General features: G+C 32.6%; 1 protein-coding gene across 1 annotated transcript in view; it reads right to left on the bottom strand.

The window, feature by feature from the left end:
• Positions 1–7,475, bottom strand: part of LOC127834854 (cactin-like) — a 30,512-nt gene extending 23,037 nt beyond the window's left edge. The window contains exons 1-5 of the mRNA XM_052360929.1: positions 7,314–7,475; positions 3,651–3,935; positions 1,107–1,176; positions 768–821; positions 258–404 (exon numbers count right to left, since the gene is read on the bottom strand). Coding sequence (XP_052216889.1) covers positions 258–404; positions 768–821; positions 1,107–1,176; positions 3,651–3,935; positions 7,314–7,399 — 642 coding nt within the window. The 5' untranslated portion in view covers positions 7,400–7,475. The remainder of the gene's footprint in view (positions 1–257; positions 405–767; positions 822–1,106; positions 1,177–3,650; positions 3,936–7,313) is intronic.
• Positions 7,476–18,033: the final 10,558 nt, after the last annotated feature.

The following is an 18,033-nucleotide window of genomic DNA, read 5'->3' as shown; positions in this document are numbered from 1 at the left end:
AAAACTGCCTTAAATCTGAGCTGTTCACTCTAGTGAGTTTTCAAACTATGCACCCTCTTTCCATCATTTGAAGTTGCCCCAATGAACTTCACACCCTGTTTTCCACCATTTAAAGGGCCACACTACTCTATATAACCTGTTTCCATTGCAATGGTCCCCATTAAACTACATACCCTATTTTTATCCATTGAGAGGGACCCTTCTTAACTACATACCCTATTTTTCTCCATTGTGAGGGATCTTTCTTAGCTACGTACCCTGTTTTCCTCCATTTTTTTCTTGGTCATCATGTGTATCTGGTTTTTATCGAGCTCTTCATTTCCTTCCTTTGAGATTTTCTTCGTCCACACAAATGTATCTGTAAGGTGTTCGTCCCCAAATGGGTTGTCCACGTTTGTGTAACCCTGAACATTCGGGGGAATATTTTATGGCAAGTGCAATGTGCCAGTATTCTTACCATTTTAAATGCAATTAACAAGTATTTTTACCATGGAAAATGCAACAGGCCAGTTTTCTTACAATGTTTAAGGCAAGTGACAAGTATTTTCACCAAGGTAAATGCAGTATGCCAGTAATATTACCATGGTAAATGCAATATGCCAGTATAAATACCATGGTAAATGCAATATGCCAGTAATATTACCATGGTAAATGCAATATGCCAGTAATATTACCATGGTAAATGCAATATGCCAGTATTGATACCATGGTAAATGCAATATGCCAGTATTGATACCATGGTAAATGCAATATGCCAGTAATATTACCATGTACTCTTGATCCCAGCCCATCTTTTCTCGTCTTTTTCTCTCCTTTGCCTCCTGGTATGGATTAAACAGAAACAAATGTTAAACAATACATACTTTTATTCTATTGTACTATTATACTGTCTTGCTTTAATGAAATGCAGATACTTAAAAAATTGCAACGTCTGAGTTTCCACAAAGAGTGGGTTCACAATTTGCTTTATTCAATTACACTGATTTTTTTTTTAAAAACAATATCATGTAAAACATATATGATTATATGATAAAGGGGATATCAAAGTATGTAACTAGAAAAATATTCCTTATAAACATGTGCAGTTCCAGAAAAAAATCCAATACCTTTTTGGCAAGGCGCCTTGCTCTTTTTTCTTCAGGGGTTTCTACTGCCTTTATGTAGCTTTTTCGCAACCTGTTAATTGTATAAAAAGAATAATTAACCAATAAACAATAAACCAACAAACAAACACACCCTTCATAAACTGGTATTGAATACATAACAGAGTCAAAATAAACTCAAGTAAAATATTATTACATACATGGTCCAAATCAGTTTTGGTTTGTTTCTAGATGTCTGATATCACTCCTTTGTCTTCTATAATTATTTAAGAACAAGAGTGGCTAAAATTAATCTCTAACACTAAATCTCTAACACTTAATTATACACAAGACACTTCGTCTCCTCAATTACTGTAGTCATTTGTGATAAGTGGACTTGAAATTGAATGATGAATGAAGCAACAGCCAGGGCCCGTATTCACCAACCGATTCTTAGACTTAAGAATAAAGAATAGACTTAGAACCAAGAAAAATGTGTTCAGTGTTTGAATATAGTGTTTTTCCCAGGCCATTTTAGCGTGGCGAAAAGCCACGCCGTTCTCCCGGATCGCCACGCTGCCCTTTTCAAAGGCAAATTTCGCCACGCGCCCTTTTTTTCAAAGGCAAAATTCGCCACGCGCCCTTATCGATAACATCTTTATTGCCTTACGATCTAACTTGGTCCGAAAAATCAGCTTCCTTGATTGTCTGTGACGCTCCGACTGTGCTTGATTTACTCGAGAGACGTCAACGTCTAATCGACTATATTAATTGAGCAGATTTAATCTATAACAGTGCTCGATTTATAGGTAGGTCTTACTGACTGCTCCAAAGCTGTGAATTAGTCATGCGTGAATAATCCCGTGTCAGTATCAATCGATTATGCCGGAGGCTATGTAATCTTTGGAGACTTTTGATGAAAAACTCAATGTTATTCTCGTGGCAATTGTGCATTGCATGCATTATTCAGTTATATCAAAACATATATTTTTACGCATAATTACATTTAACATCACAAACAAATTTATTCTTTATCGTTTTCGTCTTTAAGATAATTAGATCTAATTATTGAAATAATTACTGAGACTTATACTAATTTAACAAAATGCGAATCGCGTATACGATTTAACGTTGCTATGCGCACCTGTCGCTTACATCATTGACATTTTATCAACATGGCGGACTATACAGAATTAAATTGTGACTCGGCAAAAATGGCAAATAACGTCGTAAACGATCGAATTAACGATGGAGATTATACATTAAGAAGGAATTAATGAAATGTCTGTGATAATCAACGATGCATAAAAATGTTTTAGATAGCAACAACATTATTTATTTATTTGTAATCTACTCGGTGGATGTTTGTCACGGAAACGAGTGTTTGCATATTGTTAGCGATCAATTTACTCGCAATGTTATTTTAAACATCTGTCGAGATTATTATTAGAAAATGGGATAAGACAAACATAGTTTCATTTATATGTTAGTGGATCTGTGTATAATCAGATTCATATGCATATAGTGTTATTTATTATGTTTGTCGTGCTGTACAGTTTATTGAAACAGCATGGAACTTAAATGTACATTGCAAGGTAAATATATTAATATAAATCAAAGTAAGTTAAATACATCTATTACCATTAAATGTGCTTGTTAATATGTTATTTTTTCCACAAATGCTTCTGATGCGATTACATGTTTCTCCGTAATTCAGGTATTCAGGTAACATTTTGCCCTTTTTTGCATAAACTGCGCGCTAAAATGCCCTTTTTGAAAGTAATTCGCCATGCCCCTTTGCCCTCCTGGGAAAAACACTAGAATATATACAGGCCTGCACTGGTGATTGTCATTAACAAAATGTTCAATATGAAGAATAATATAGATAGAGATGTTTACTGCAGAGGTTGACTCAAAAATAATGAAATTCTTGAATATTTTAATTTAAAGAATTTTCTTTATTCTTAGACTTAAGTCTAAGAATTGTTTGGTGAATACAGGCCCTGAACAACCTGTTTTATAGACCCTAAACCTCTAAGCGTGACTTCTGAGGTAGGGAAACAAGTTTTACATACAAAATGCCCGGTCCCCATGACTTAAAAAAAAGGTAAGTTATTTTAAAGCTCTGTCCTCATGGCTAACAAAAGTGGTCAGTCTGGGACAACCCTTTACGCACATGCATTAAGCCCCATTTACCCAGAGCGAGGCTCTTTAACAATACCAGTTTTTTTTTGCTTCTTTGTGACCCTCCAAAAAATGGCCGTTTCCCCTCGGATTTTTTTTCCCCTCAGCAGGTAAATTTCCCCTCAGATTTCATTCCCCCCACCCCCCCAAAAAAAAATATTTTTAAAATTTAAATACATAACTTAACCTGATCCAGTGTAGAAAATAGGACATATTGCATAATTAAAATATGTTAAATTGATTATTTAATGCTTTCCTTATTTTCCCCAAAATCCAGCGTTTCGCATGATTTTTCCCCCCCAAAATCCAGCATTTCGCGCAACCTTTTTCCCCTCAAAAAAGGCCAGGCCCTTTCCCCAAAATCAGATCAAAACCCCTGAATACCTAGCCTCCTCCTTTAACTTCTCCATCTGTTCTGCACTGAGCCGTGACAACACGCTGCCACCTCTTAAACCCTCTCCATCTGATGCATCGGAGTCTGAACTATCGCTGCCACGATGCTTCTTGCTCTTATGTGACCTTGACCTGGGGTCAGACTCATTGCCACTGTTGGAGTCCCGACGATGTTTCCTTTTGTCACGGTCATGTGGTGATCGAGACCTGGACGATGCCTTTTTCGATTTCTTTTTCTTCCTTTTGTTACGGTCTCTTTCTTCTGAGCTGTCAGAACTGGGAAAATAAAATTGTAGATTATTGTTAAAGGGAGTTTTTTTAGTTAATCTTAAGCAAGCAAGTTATCCAAAGAAACACTTGCAGAGCAATCAACAAATATCCAGGAACAAAATTTCTAGACTTCAGTGTTTTGACCCCTGAAAATTTCATTTGACCCCTTAAAATTTCAACCATGGGGTCATTTGACTCCTAGTTTTCAAAAGCTATTGAAATCCTTGTTTTAAGAACAAATATTTGTTTCCATTAGTTTCCTTAATTTATTATCATCCTTCCTAGATACATGTATATCTATTGAAATATACAGTACTTCTATTGTAAAGTCTTATTATAATTATATGGGCCATGCTCTGAGAAAAAGGGGTTTAATGCAAATTACATGTGTGTAAAGTGTGGTCCCAGATTAGCATGTGCAGTCTGCATAGGCTAATCAGGAACGACACTTTCTGCCTAAACTGGATTTTTGCTAAGAAGAGTTTCTTAAAATGAAAAATATCATAAACGCTGGAAGTTTCATCCCTGATAAGCCTGTGCGAACTGCACAGGCTAATCTGGGACAACACTTAACACACATGCATTAAACCCCCTTTTCACAGAGTACGGCCCATATAAATGAAGGAGAAATTTTTAGGCTGGAAAAATGACAGACTCTAATTGCATAAATATGAATACCTACATTCAACTAATAGAGAATACTAGGTTAGCGTTGAATACAGAGAAGTTTATGTTGCGAGGCTTAGAACGCCGGAAGCGCGAGCCTTGGCGACTCATTTTTGCTGAGCATCCTAATTGCTTTTTATTGCCCCCCATCATGGAATATTTGTGACATGAGTGCAACAAAACAAAAAAATCGTTATGTCCGACTATTTTAGAGACCATGCAAAATTATTCACATTTGGAATAATTCTCGGAATTTATCGATGTTGATGTACTACTGACTTCCAACTGTGTAATGGTAGAGTGCAATCTAGCCTAAAAAAAACAACAACATGCAATGGATCCGACAATGAGCGGAAAGTGTTGAAAAATTGTGAATTAAGAGGAAGGTAGTTCACGGTAAGCAGTGTTTGTAGTTTCTTTTACTGGCCTTTTGATTATTATACCATGGGTCGATGTAAGGTACCCTGTTTTTCCAGTAATTTCCCTTGTTTACTGGAAAATGGGCGGGTCCGGGGTCTGCTGCGTTTCATTCCTGTAGTCTTTATACTATATAGGGGTATATTTTTTATTATTTGGCCATTAGATTAGCTTTATGGATAGAATTTCAAACTCCTGTGGACTAAATTGGGTTTGAGTATAGACCAGTTGACGAGTGACGTCACGCGCACCTGCAAAGTTTAGACTCAGCCCACTGGTTGGCAAAAAGAGGTAGAATTCATATAAGCGCATATAGAGAATGTTGACAAAATCATCCTTTTTTAGGGATAATTATGCACAATATCAAATATAATTTTACTAATTATGTCTAAATAAAACATTAGCATGCAAGGAAATGCATCATTGGAACGATTATATTGTTGTTATTATTTGTTTTTACTAACAACCAACTCGGGAGTGGAACACAATCTAAGAGCTCGATATGTGGTAACCACAAAAATCTCTCTACTTGGCACTTCTTCGCGACCATTTTTAGATTAAACATTCTCAGAAATTGAAATTCTTTCAGAATAAATTTAATTTAATGAACGAAAACAAATAAGGATGATAACAAACAACCAATAGGTCAATTTTATGTATGCAACATAGGGTAACTGATTTGAACCTTTATATGTCTGAAAAAAACAAAGACCCATAAAATGTATAAAAAACTAACTTTGTTACACATTAATTAAATTCTCTTGATTAATGTAATTGTTTTATTTAATTGTTCACACTAATTTTGACAATCTTTGTTGCAGCATTTATATCCCGGTGTTTAATTGCACCTTTGTTCATCACAAACCGATTATCTCGTTATGATCGGATACTGTCCAAACAATTACAAAGAAAACATGGTGTCATAAACCCAGGGACCTATACGTGGGTCCCTGCATAAACCACATGTGGCAGATCAGTGTCTGGTCATTTAAACACAAGTTACGATACCTCAATGTCAGCTCTTGGCATATTGAGCAGTCATTTAAGCAAAATTTAAAAGCTAAAATACTGAACAGTTGCTTCAATAAAATATTTTAACATTAAAGAAAAAGAAGTCATTTGTCGGAAAGGGATTAACAGGAACTAGTGTATATATATATTAGCCAGTTTAATCATAATAATACATTGTTTAATATCTATACATTCAAAATATTGTGCAATTTTACTGCTACGCAATTAAGGTATTTACATGTACCGTTAAAAGTAAACTTTGCTATTACTTGTAAAGATTGTAAATTACTGTACGAAACACCATCATGAACACAAGCAATCACAATAGGGTGAAAAATAATTGCGTTAAATAAATTACATATATGCTTTTGTCATAAAACGCTAGATTTTTATCACTCCTTATTACTAGTAAAGAGATTTCAAGATACATGCAAAGACAGTTCAATTTGCATAATATGCAGGGGGTTTCCGTTTGTATGCAAAATTGTTTTAATATTGTCATTCAATGTAACTGAAAATTCATTAAATGTAAAATAAAATTACCACAATATTCAGAAATTGTAATGTATTCCGCTTTTTAGGGCTTTGTTTTATAATTGATTAATGCATCTCTGATACTATTGATCGCTGATAAAAATAACACTATCCACACCACTTATAATTATAATACAATTAATATAATTTTAATTATTGTTTACATATAATTTATTTAAGTCTTACTATCAGAAAGAATACGGCTAATTTATTGTTTTGTTTTGTGGAATTGTCAGTATAGTCTTCCAATCACATTTACTCTATGCTTATAACTACTTTGTATTTTTATGAAGAGGAAATTTTATTTGTGAATATACATTTATTTGGTACTAAATATGATATATTTGCACTCTGTTTTAAGAGTTTTAATGTTTATTTCGGTTTTATTACCAATTTATTGACTAAACAAAAGCCCTTTATACATGTTTTACGTTACTGTAACCAGTGTTTTTGCCAACCAGTCAGTGCACATGCACGGAAAATCCTGAATGTAAACAATTCAACTGGTCTATACTCATAACAGCTCGAGCATTCAAGAAGAAATAGGCGATACAAAATTAAATAACACAATTTGTATTACTTTTGTAATATTATCATTTTTCTCTATAAAAGTTTGTATTCACTGTCATCTGAATCTTTCATATTTAATTTCTCTAAATTTTATTTACTTGGGAATAAATTAATGCAAACAATCCGAAAACATCTATCCGGAAAATGCGAATGTATTACACGCTCCAGATAGGTGTTAGTCCATACCTTCGTTCTCGATCATATTTTCGTTTTCTGTGTTTTTCCCTTGATCTGGATCGACTTCTTGATTTGTATGACTTTGTTCTATTCATTTTATAAATGAATTGATGCAACAAATGATATAAATGTTAAAACACCAAAGCTAATCATCGAAACGTCAATGAACGCTTGAATTTTAAAAACACCTTATTGCCAAGGTCAAAACGGCCACAAAACAATTCGGTTCTATTATTGTGATAATGGTTTTATTCCAATGAATTTTCAATAAAGGTAAGTACAAATATATATTGTTGTATAAGTGTAGTATATTCATTGATATATATATAATTTTATATATTTTACTTATTTCTTGGGGGGGGGGGGGGGATAGTCGTTTCGGAGGGGGGTATTGACACCGAAGCTGTAGGTACAAACCAAGCTGACCCATTTTAAATCCCTTAAAAATTAAAAACCGTCATAAATCATAAAGTATCATTATTTAACAGGAGATACAATTGTTTTATGAAATATAGCAGCGTTAATTTGTAATTTAGATTCTCTTTATAATGTGTTACCATTCAAACACAAAATATGCAAATGTTTGCCTTACACATTGGCGATACATATAATGTGTCGATGTGTTTTCATTGCCTTATGTAAAGAAACTACTGCTTGTCGAACCAAACGAAAATAATTGTGGAGCAGATACCGAGATTCGATCGAGGAATCACATGTTATAAATTAGCATCTGCTGAGCATATGGTAATTTTTGTTATCATTGATTAGAAAGATCATTTATTGAAAAGAAGAAACAACAAAACGCAATAAGAAGAGGTCCTTACTGTTTTATCTCGAGTAAAATTTACTAACCAAATGACCATTTCTGTGTTAATTAAACAAGTTTTCGTATAAAAAGTTTAAATTGTTAAGTCGTTTGTTTTGCTAGAACAATTGTTCTATGCTCGAGTTATTTTATTCGAATAGGAAAGTTATTTTTCACAAATTAGACTTAATCACGTGTTAATACTTGATTAAAACAAATTAAAACTGTTTCACTTCAAGTTCAATTATGAACGTATTGTAGTCATTTGTGCGTAAACTAATTCACATAAAGTGACACTTCAGATGCACCAGAAGGAGTAACAACTCTTATCATACAATGAGGTCCTTTATTTATTGCAATGAACCAACTCTTATCATACAATGAGGTCATTGATTTATTGCAATGAACCAACTCTTATCATACAATGAGGTCCTTTATTTTTTGCAATTAACCAATTGTCACACAATGAAACACAAAACTAATGCACTTGACAATATAAAGAAGTGAAACTCCAGCTGCTGGAGCAGTATTGAATTCCTATTATACAATTAGTTGGTCCTTTATTTAAGGCAAGTGACCAATTGCCCAAACAGTACAAAACAGCACAAAACAGCACAACACAAAACAACATAAACACTTATAAGAATAAAGCTGGGGTCACCGCCTTGGAACGGTCAATGCAAAGCATTGGGGGTTTAAACCGGTTTTAGAGCGCTCAACCTCACACTTAGCCCAGCAATATTCATGATACATTTAAGTGTAAATAAATTTTAACCTCATAGCATTGTAACTCAAATTAAACAATAATAAAAGGGAATTAAAACGCTTTCAATTTAATTACCATAAAATTACTCAATGGTAGGAAAGATACCAGAGCAACAGAGTTACAAAGACATGTTCATAACACACGTAAAAACATTTACAAAACTGAGTTACCGCCATGGGACGGACAATGTAAAAAAATGTGTGGTTTTAAACCGGTTTTACCAGTTGACATTTTAGTTGGTACCTTATGTCTATGCAGGGGTTAAACTTATTTGGTTCAAGGCTAAAATTAATTCAAAATAAGTATCGATCATAGATTTCATTAGTTAAGTTCAATCTACCTTTAGATCTTCTGAAAGTAAGGTTGTTTTGGGTTATTTTCCTAATCGATGAATCAATCGAAATTTTCAAATGCATTATCTGAAAACTAGACATCACGCAACGCTATTAAGTGTAATCCAACATGTGTTATCTCAAGCACAGAAAATAGAACATATGTCTAGTTATTTGTTATTGAAATGAACTATCCCCGGCCGTATGATAACCGCCGATAATAAGGTCGTATTTTCACACCGTTGTTTGGTGGTATATATAGAGATTAATAGGTTGGTGACGTGATGGAGAATGGTTATCTGGCAAGTCGGTGGAATTTATTGGGTGAGCCGAAGATATACTCTCTTTATATCAGGCAAGGCTTAGAATAATATAACGGCGAGGCTTGCCGAGCCGTCATTTTATTCGTGCCGATCCTGATATATTACAAAAAGATCAGAGAATAAACTGTTTTTCTGTTTATCATACCTAGAGCTACGTCCCCGATTTTAAAACAATAATGAAAAAATCGCTAAAAAACTGCAGTTTTTGCGGGAAAGAATATGACTTGTGTCGTTCGACGTGTTAATAATGACGTCATGAGCACGCGCGCTTAATATTGGTAAAAAATGTTTTGTTTGCTGTTTGTGTTCCATTTTGTGTTTAAAATATATTAGAGCTACATCTTGGTATCGAATTGTTTGTTTTGTTGAATCTGATTGGATTTTACTAAAATGATTACTTTATAGTTGATTCCGAATAAGATGACAATCCTCCACACATGACTAATATAAAAACTTCCTATTGACCATGATATAAAACAATATATCAGGTAACGTTATATCAGGCAGATATCAATGCGGTGGTATGATAAACTAGGTTACCTAGTCAACTAGCCCAATAACTTTTGGGTTATTAGATTACCTGGTTATCAAGCTGATTTAAAGGCATGTGACAGGATAATTATCCGCCGAGCCAGATTAACATTCTCCATCCACGTCACCAACATATTATTCTATTTATCATGTCACATGCCTTTAAATCAGCCTGATAACTAGGTAACCTAATAACCCAAAATATATTTGGCTAGTTGACCACGTGACCTCGAATATCCGTCAGCCGCTGTCCGCGCATGCGCATGCCTTTACTATTTTCTATTAATAAAATATACGTCTTTCTATTAATAAAATACCAACTAAATGAAAAATACTGTTTGTTTAAACATTATTATTTAAACAGCATAATTTCGTCTTTATGTATTGAATTTATAACGAGTAACTCGATTTCTGTGTTGTTTAACAAGATGGAAGCTAGCCTAAGCGCTTTGCATGACGTGACGTCACAATGTTTTTGTTCGCGGGTGGTTTTTCCCATATTACATATTTAAACACAAAATACTCGAAAACTAGATATTTTAGAAACATTTCAACGAATGTTGTTAATGTGACATGATAAATAAAATAATAGGTTGGTGACGTGGATGGAGAATGGTTATCTGGCAAGCCGAAGGATCTTATCCCCCGAAAAATTCCTCCGACTTGCCAGATAACCATTCTCCAACCACGTCACCAACCTATTATTCTCTAGTTATCCTGTCACATGCCTGTAAATCAGCCTGATAACCAGGTAACCTAATAACCCAAAAGATGTTAGGGTTGTTGACGACGTGACCTCGAATATCCGTCAGTCGCTCTCCGTTGACGGGCTACTTTTTTCGATTAATAGAAATATCAAATACCTTATTGGGACGCATCATGAATGTTATCGTTATATTATACATTATCCTTTTTCTTCTTTAAAATATATCACCGAACCAGCTTTCCGTAACTTTATCATATTCATTTAATTGATTACGCAATTTATGACGTATCTAGTGTGACATCATTTTTCAGACGAAACATACTGTACTATCTAGTTTCTCTTAGGATTTTTGGGACAACAATTTTGCCGTGGTGGTTTTAACAGTATTTTTTTTAATATGTCTTAAGCATCGAACGAATCATAAACGTATTTTGGATTGTGTGTTTGTCATTAATAATTGTTAACTTCGATAGGTATACAATAATTCGCTACGACAGGATTACGATTTCGTAAATCGGGTATTGGGTCAGAGTGGTTAGCATTCGATACAAACGCTATCAAAAAATAGTGTGCTTTAAAATACAGTTCGATAATAGGGATGGAAGAACAGAAAATGGATTTCGACAAAGGGGTGGAAGAACAGAAAATGGATGTGTATATCGTTGTAGCTTTATTGTTATAAGCCATAGATTAAAGTTGTCATTATTTATGGTAAATAAAATTTAGTTATTGTTTTGATGCTGCAAATTTTTTTTACTAAGAAAAATATCACATTCTCGATTCGTTTTTTTTTATTTCTTCTCATATTTTCAATAGGAAAGTATTTAAAGAAACAGTTTGAAGTGGAACTATTTTTTTTACCTGACAATCGGTAGTTATTCAGTCGTTAAAAATGTGTATATGTAGGAGGCCCGACAAGAATAATTATATTGTTGTGTCAATTAATCGTTTAATAAACCATCAAATATTCAAGGCATAAAAATAAAATTAAAAATAAACAGAAAATGAGCTACTTAAAAATATTATAAACATCGAACATCAGTTAATATCAAATTCAAACGATAATTAACTTTAAGAACAATTAAATAATGCAAAACAATTATTACATGAATTTAATAATAATAAAATGAAAGGTTATATGTTAAGGAGTAAAGCTGAATGGATTGAGGGAGCCGAAAAAAATACAAAATATTTCGCTAATTTGAAAAAAAAATTATTCTGAAAAGAAAACAATAAAACAAATAAAAAATTGACGAAAACAAAATAGAAGAAAATCCTGAGAAAATCATACACCATATAAAAGATTTAAAAAAAATTGTATAAAAAAGATAATAATATCGAGGAGAGCAGCCATTCGAAAAATTTTAACAACAATGTAGTAGGATAAATTATTCGGATAATATAGAGCATCTTACAGAATAAGAATGTGGAGAAGTCTTAAAAGATATGAAAAACAACAAAAGTCCGGGTTCCGATGGTATAACTGCGGATTTCTATAAAATATTTTGGAGAGATATAAAGAAATATCTAGTAAATTCACTAAATTAATCTTATGATATAACAAAACATAACAGAAATTCAAAAACAAAGTATCATAACTTTACTTCCAAAAGGAGACAAAGATCTATTAACTTTAAATAATTGGAGACCAATATCACTACTCAACTGTGATTATAAATAGCATCAAAATTAATTGCAAATAGAATTAAAAATACCTACCAACCATTATAGGCACCGATCAAACTGGCTTTGTGAAAGGAAGGTATATAGGAGAAAATGTACGATGCCTGTCAGAAGCTATAGAAAAAGTGAATATTTACAATGAAAATGGGCTCATTTTTTTCTCCGATTTTAATAAGGCATTCGACAGTCTGGATCATGCTTTCATGAGGAACAGTTTAGCTAAATTTGGTTTTAACTCCGCAATTATTAATTAGATTAATTTGTTTTACAAAGATGCTAAGTCATGCATAACAAACAATGGCCACTTTTCTGAATATTTTAACATAAAAAAGGTGTAAGACAAAGCTTCCCGCTTTCCCTTTACATATTTATTATTTGTATAGAATTATTGGCAAATGAAATAAACACAAATGAAAATATCTCAGGTATAAGGGTGAACAATATAGAAATTAAACAAACGCTTTTCGCAGATGATGCATGCTTCCTTCTGGATGGATCCAGATTATCATTTGAGACCCTTATTGCAACCCTTGACAATTTTTCAAAAATATCAGGTCTAAGATTAAATAAAAATAAATGCACTGTTCTGCGCATAAGGCGTATGAAATATTCGAACATTATTTTCTGTAAAAAACACAATTTTTTTCGGACATCGGAAAGTGCAAAAACATAAGGTATAACATTTTTGAATAACACGGACGAAATGACGGAGTATAACATCAAACCAAAAATTAAAGAGTTTAAAAATTGTCTCGCAAAATGGCAAAAATGGAAACTAAGTTTAATGGGGAAAATAACATTCTAAAAACATTCGCCTTCCCGACACTTATATATCTATTAACAGTTTTAAATAATCCAGACAATGCAATTATAAAAGATATAAAGACCTCAATGTTTTAATTTTTGTGCGATTATAAACCAGATGAAATCGCGAGAAACAAAATTGTTCAAAACTACAAAAATGGGGGACTCAAAATGATTGATCTCGAAAATGTTATAGACGCGCTAAAATCAAGCTGGGTGAAAAGAATGTTATATCAACCAACTACAAAATGGGCAAAAAAGGACAGTGACATGCTTGAAAATAATGGCCATCTCTTTATCTTTAAATGCAACCTAAAATCATCAAACGTAGACTCTTTGGAATTGAAATCGAAATTTTTAACTGAATGCTTCAAAGCATGGTGCCGCGCGAACTATAAAGAAAAACAGAAAGAAAATCATATAGAAAGAAATACTCTGGAACAATTCAAATATTTTACTAGTGAATAAAACATTTTTTTACAAAACATGGTTCGATCGAGGTATTTCACAAATAGAACACATCTTTAACTATAGGAACAAACATTTTCATACCTTCACAGAGCTTCAAGAATTATATAATCTGCCCCGATCTGATTTCTTAAAATACCACACGTTAGTTGGTTGTATACCAAAATGCTGGAAAGACAAAATGAACAATGAAGCAATGTCATACGTGCCACCTAGTTACTTAATTAATAGAATTACCCCGACAACAAAAATATGCAAATTTACAAACGAACTGTTAATAGAGAATACACATATAAAAAAACAAACAAACAAGAACACAAATGGGAAATGATTTTTAACAAACAGTTACATTGGGAATCAATATTTACTAATTATATTTATACCACAATCGATTCCTCCTTAAGAACGTTCCAGTGTAAATATCTGATGAATATTGTTCCCAACAACGAAAATCTGTTTAAATATGGCATTGTATAATCTAGTCTCTGTGATTTATGTTCAATGTCTGTTGAAACAAATATGCATTTGTTTTGGAATTGTCCTAATGTTCATATTTTTTGGAACAACATTGAGACATATATAGAAACTCAATTTAGCATTTCTACTGATTTCAAATTGTCTTATGAAAGTATTTCACTTTGTAATATTTTTATCAACAATAGGAACTGCTCAAACTGTGTCAATTTAATTGTATTACTTGGAAAATATTTTTTATTTAAATGCAAATATCAACGATGTCCACCAATTTTTTAAAGATTTTTGGAATATTTAAAATACAAAATAAAAATCGAATATATAATCGCAAGCTGGTAAGGTAAAACTGAAAAACATACTAAGAAATGAAATAATTTTGTAATTTAATTCTGTTTTCTTAAATTTCAGGAAAAAAAGAAGATAATATGTTAATATTTCTGCTTCATTTGCTTTTCTACTTGTATACGTTTGTGTCCTTTATTGTTCAAAACATACCACCGTTTTCATTTTCATTATCATTTTCATGTATTCCATATATTATATATATATATATATATATATATATATATATATATATATATATATATATATATATATATAAATATATATATATATATATATATATATATATATATATATATATATATATATATATATATATATATATGTACTTTTCTTTCTTAATTGATTATATGTCCATATATTACGTAATGAATAAAGTACTTGAAACGGGAAAGAATGGCATGTGACAGGATAAATAGAATAATAAGTTGGTGACGTGGATGGTGAATGGTTATCGGTACACCCGATAAATTCCTCCGCCTTGCCAGATATAACCATTCTCCATACACGTCACCAACCTATTATTCTCTATATACTTTATAATATTATACCGTTTAAGAAATTAAATTACTCCATAGATTAATCTTACGTGTTTTTGCAATTGATTGTGCTTAGTTGTATTTGTATTCTTAATTGACTATTTTATGTTAAATAATGTTTTATAACTATTTATAACTATTCATGTGACAGATATTAGGTGAAAATTTAAAAATGAAGACGATGCGCTGTGGTATTAGTCTGATTAAACTGTCTGTGTGTCTTCTGTCTGTTTAAAATAAACTTCCTCGCTGCGGTAAATCGACCCTATTAAGTTACACTTTCCTCATCGACTTTAAATTTATCCCACGTGTACTCCTCGATTACTGCTACAACGGCGATTTAAAAGATAAACCTCTGTACTGTTACTAAATTGTTTATATTCAAATACATCTGTGAACATAAGTTTAATACAGCGTTTTTTATTATTTTGTTATCCCGCTATGTTTAATGAAAGCATGCAGAGACGGGTCTGCATTGTAATATTACACGCCGGTCGCCTCTGCTATCATGCAGTTTCTGTCTACAATAAACATGTGTCGGTCTTTGCTTTGAACAGAATGATTTGTTTAGAATTTCTTAAAAAAGAGATATGCTGTGATTATCGTTTCTGTTTTGTGTTTTGGTTTTGGTTTTCTCTGCATATATATATCAATGAATTATTGTCAATCACTTATAGGTAATATATCTTTTTCAATTAAACGGATATATGAAAGATGATGCTCATGATTAAAGTGTTGGAGTAATTAAAGAAGGTTTATATAATTTTAATATCAGCTTTTCATTTTGAAATACTTTTTGTAATACTTTTAACAAAAAAGGTATTAACCGAGCAATAATAGTATTAAAGAATTTTATTTTCGACATGAGGATTGCCGTTTTAGTACCAACAGTCTCAGATTAGGCCACGTGTAATCAGATAAATAGTTACCAAGTAAACAATTAGAGATATAAATGTCCATTATGTTTTATATTTCTTTACATTTTATGATAAATATAAATTATTTACCATCTACTCATTTAGAATAAAAACAAACATGTTTTGTTTTAGGGGTCATAACAATCATGGCCTTTTATTTGACAGGGCTTTCGACACATAAATGCAAATAGCAATGCTTCTGACGAGCGTATGTCTGCAATGTGCAACCGAGATCGACCTCAATGGCACCGTTAGATTGAAGAGTCTCGAGACGTCAGTAAACGTTGCGACATCCTTCCCATATATCTAAGAACTGAAACGAAAAACTACATGAATTCTATAGGACACGTCATTACGCGTATAATTAAACCTGCACATGTGTGGCATGCGAATAGTGCAATATTATTAATACGCATCAGACGGTAAGCCTAAATACAATATCACACACGTTCACAATTTAACTACACCATTCAAAAGCACAAGCCCATTGACGCCAACAACCCGCCCGCCCCCGCAGATGCCCAAAGCGCACACAGGACACCCCCATGCCAATCCACCACGCCGATCGCAAAATGTGCACAAAGTGGAGCATGAGTTTGTTAAAAGCAGCTGCGATATTTGCAAGATTTATCCATCACCACCAAACAAAAGAAGTGCACATGACTTCAGGTACACCCCAATCAATAATCGGTATAAATGAAAGATTCAGGTTTAACCGCGAGCGGATACGAAACCCTACTGCCATTTTCTTAATATTTTTCTTTTAATGGCATGGGAAAGTATGAGAATCCATGGCTCAAGACAGGTGTCTAGGTGCTTTCATCACATACCGAAACGTCTACTTTTAGAGAAATCTGAATATAATCAGCTATTACTTTATCGTACATATTTAAGTATTCTTTTAGAACGCCATGTACACAGAACTAAGAAAAATAGAATATAGCACGTATACTCGTTAATGTTCGGAACCAATGCCCCTGTCTATCTCAAGTAATCCGTCTGTTCTTATAAAACTAACTGAAAAACACAAAACATAATATTAACTATTAAACGAACAGAGAATTGCAAACAAACAAACTTGTGCACAGGGAAATATTGATTTCCGCAACTATGTTTCCCTTTCAAAATCCAGTATAACCAGTTTATTCAATCACACAACGATAATAAAAACATGTAATTAATGATAAAAATAATGACGGTATGTATTCGATTCATAATATTTTATATTAAACATTCGAAACTCAGTTATCACTTATATCAAAATATATATTATGTACAGAGTATGCCTTCAACATATTCGATTGTAAACTGTTCGAACTATGTGCTAGCTGTCATTATAACTTGTGTCAAATCAATGACTTGATCTAATCATTGTACAGATTGATTCACAACATAAATATAACATATTCCTTTTTAGGCTAACGATTCCAGCGAAGTTTATTCAATTGTTGCTAATGATTATATCGTACATTCCACTTGTTTTGAGAAACATTTTAACTACACTGACCAGTGATTCCATATAAATATTAAATCACAAACATTACTTACAAATATATCATAATGTTATTTTGTAATGATATTATTGGGTCGTCAATATAAAGTAATAAAGTATCTGTAGCTATTCTTTTCTATGTAAATTTGCAATAACGTATATCATAACCATATTAAGGCTTTAATGGCGAAGGAATATCGATTTTGCTCGTAAAGGACTTGAGCTTTTCCAACTGTTGTGAGCAAGTCCCTATAACACTCACATTCTACAACATTCATACTTGTAAGATGTATTATTGATATGCATGCGTTCGAGTGTTTCATTATCAAACGAACCTTAGTCAAATGGATCATTTTAATATCAGGTTTGATGACCCACTTTGTGTATAACACGGTCGTTACATTTTCTATCGTTTTCGAAAAAACATGTAGCATGATTTATGAGGCCAACATAATACGTCATTGTTTACTTGCGATATATTTTAAGTTTAACGTAACTAATATTTGGGACATCATTGAATAAATATAATAATATAATTTTTATCAAC

This window comes from Dreissena polymorpha, chromosome 6 (genome assembly GCF_020536995.1).
Source record: "Dreissena polymorpha isolate Duluth1 chromosome 6, UMN_Dpol_1.0, whole genome shotgun sequence".
NCBI classification, from domain to species: domain Eukaryota; kingdom Metazoa; phylum Mollusca; class Bivalvia; order Myida; family Dreissenidae; genus Dreissena; species Dreissena polymorpha.
This window is presented reverse-complemented; position numbering and strand designations above follow the sequence as displayed.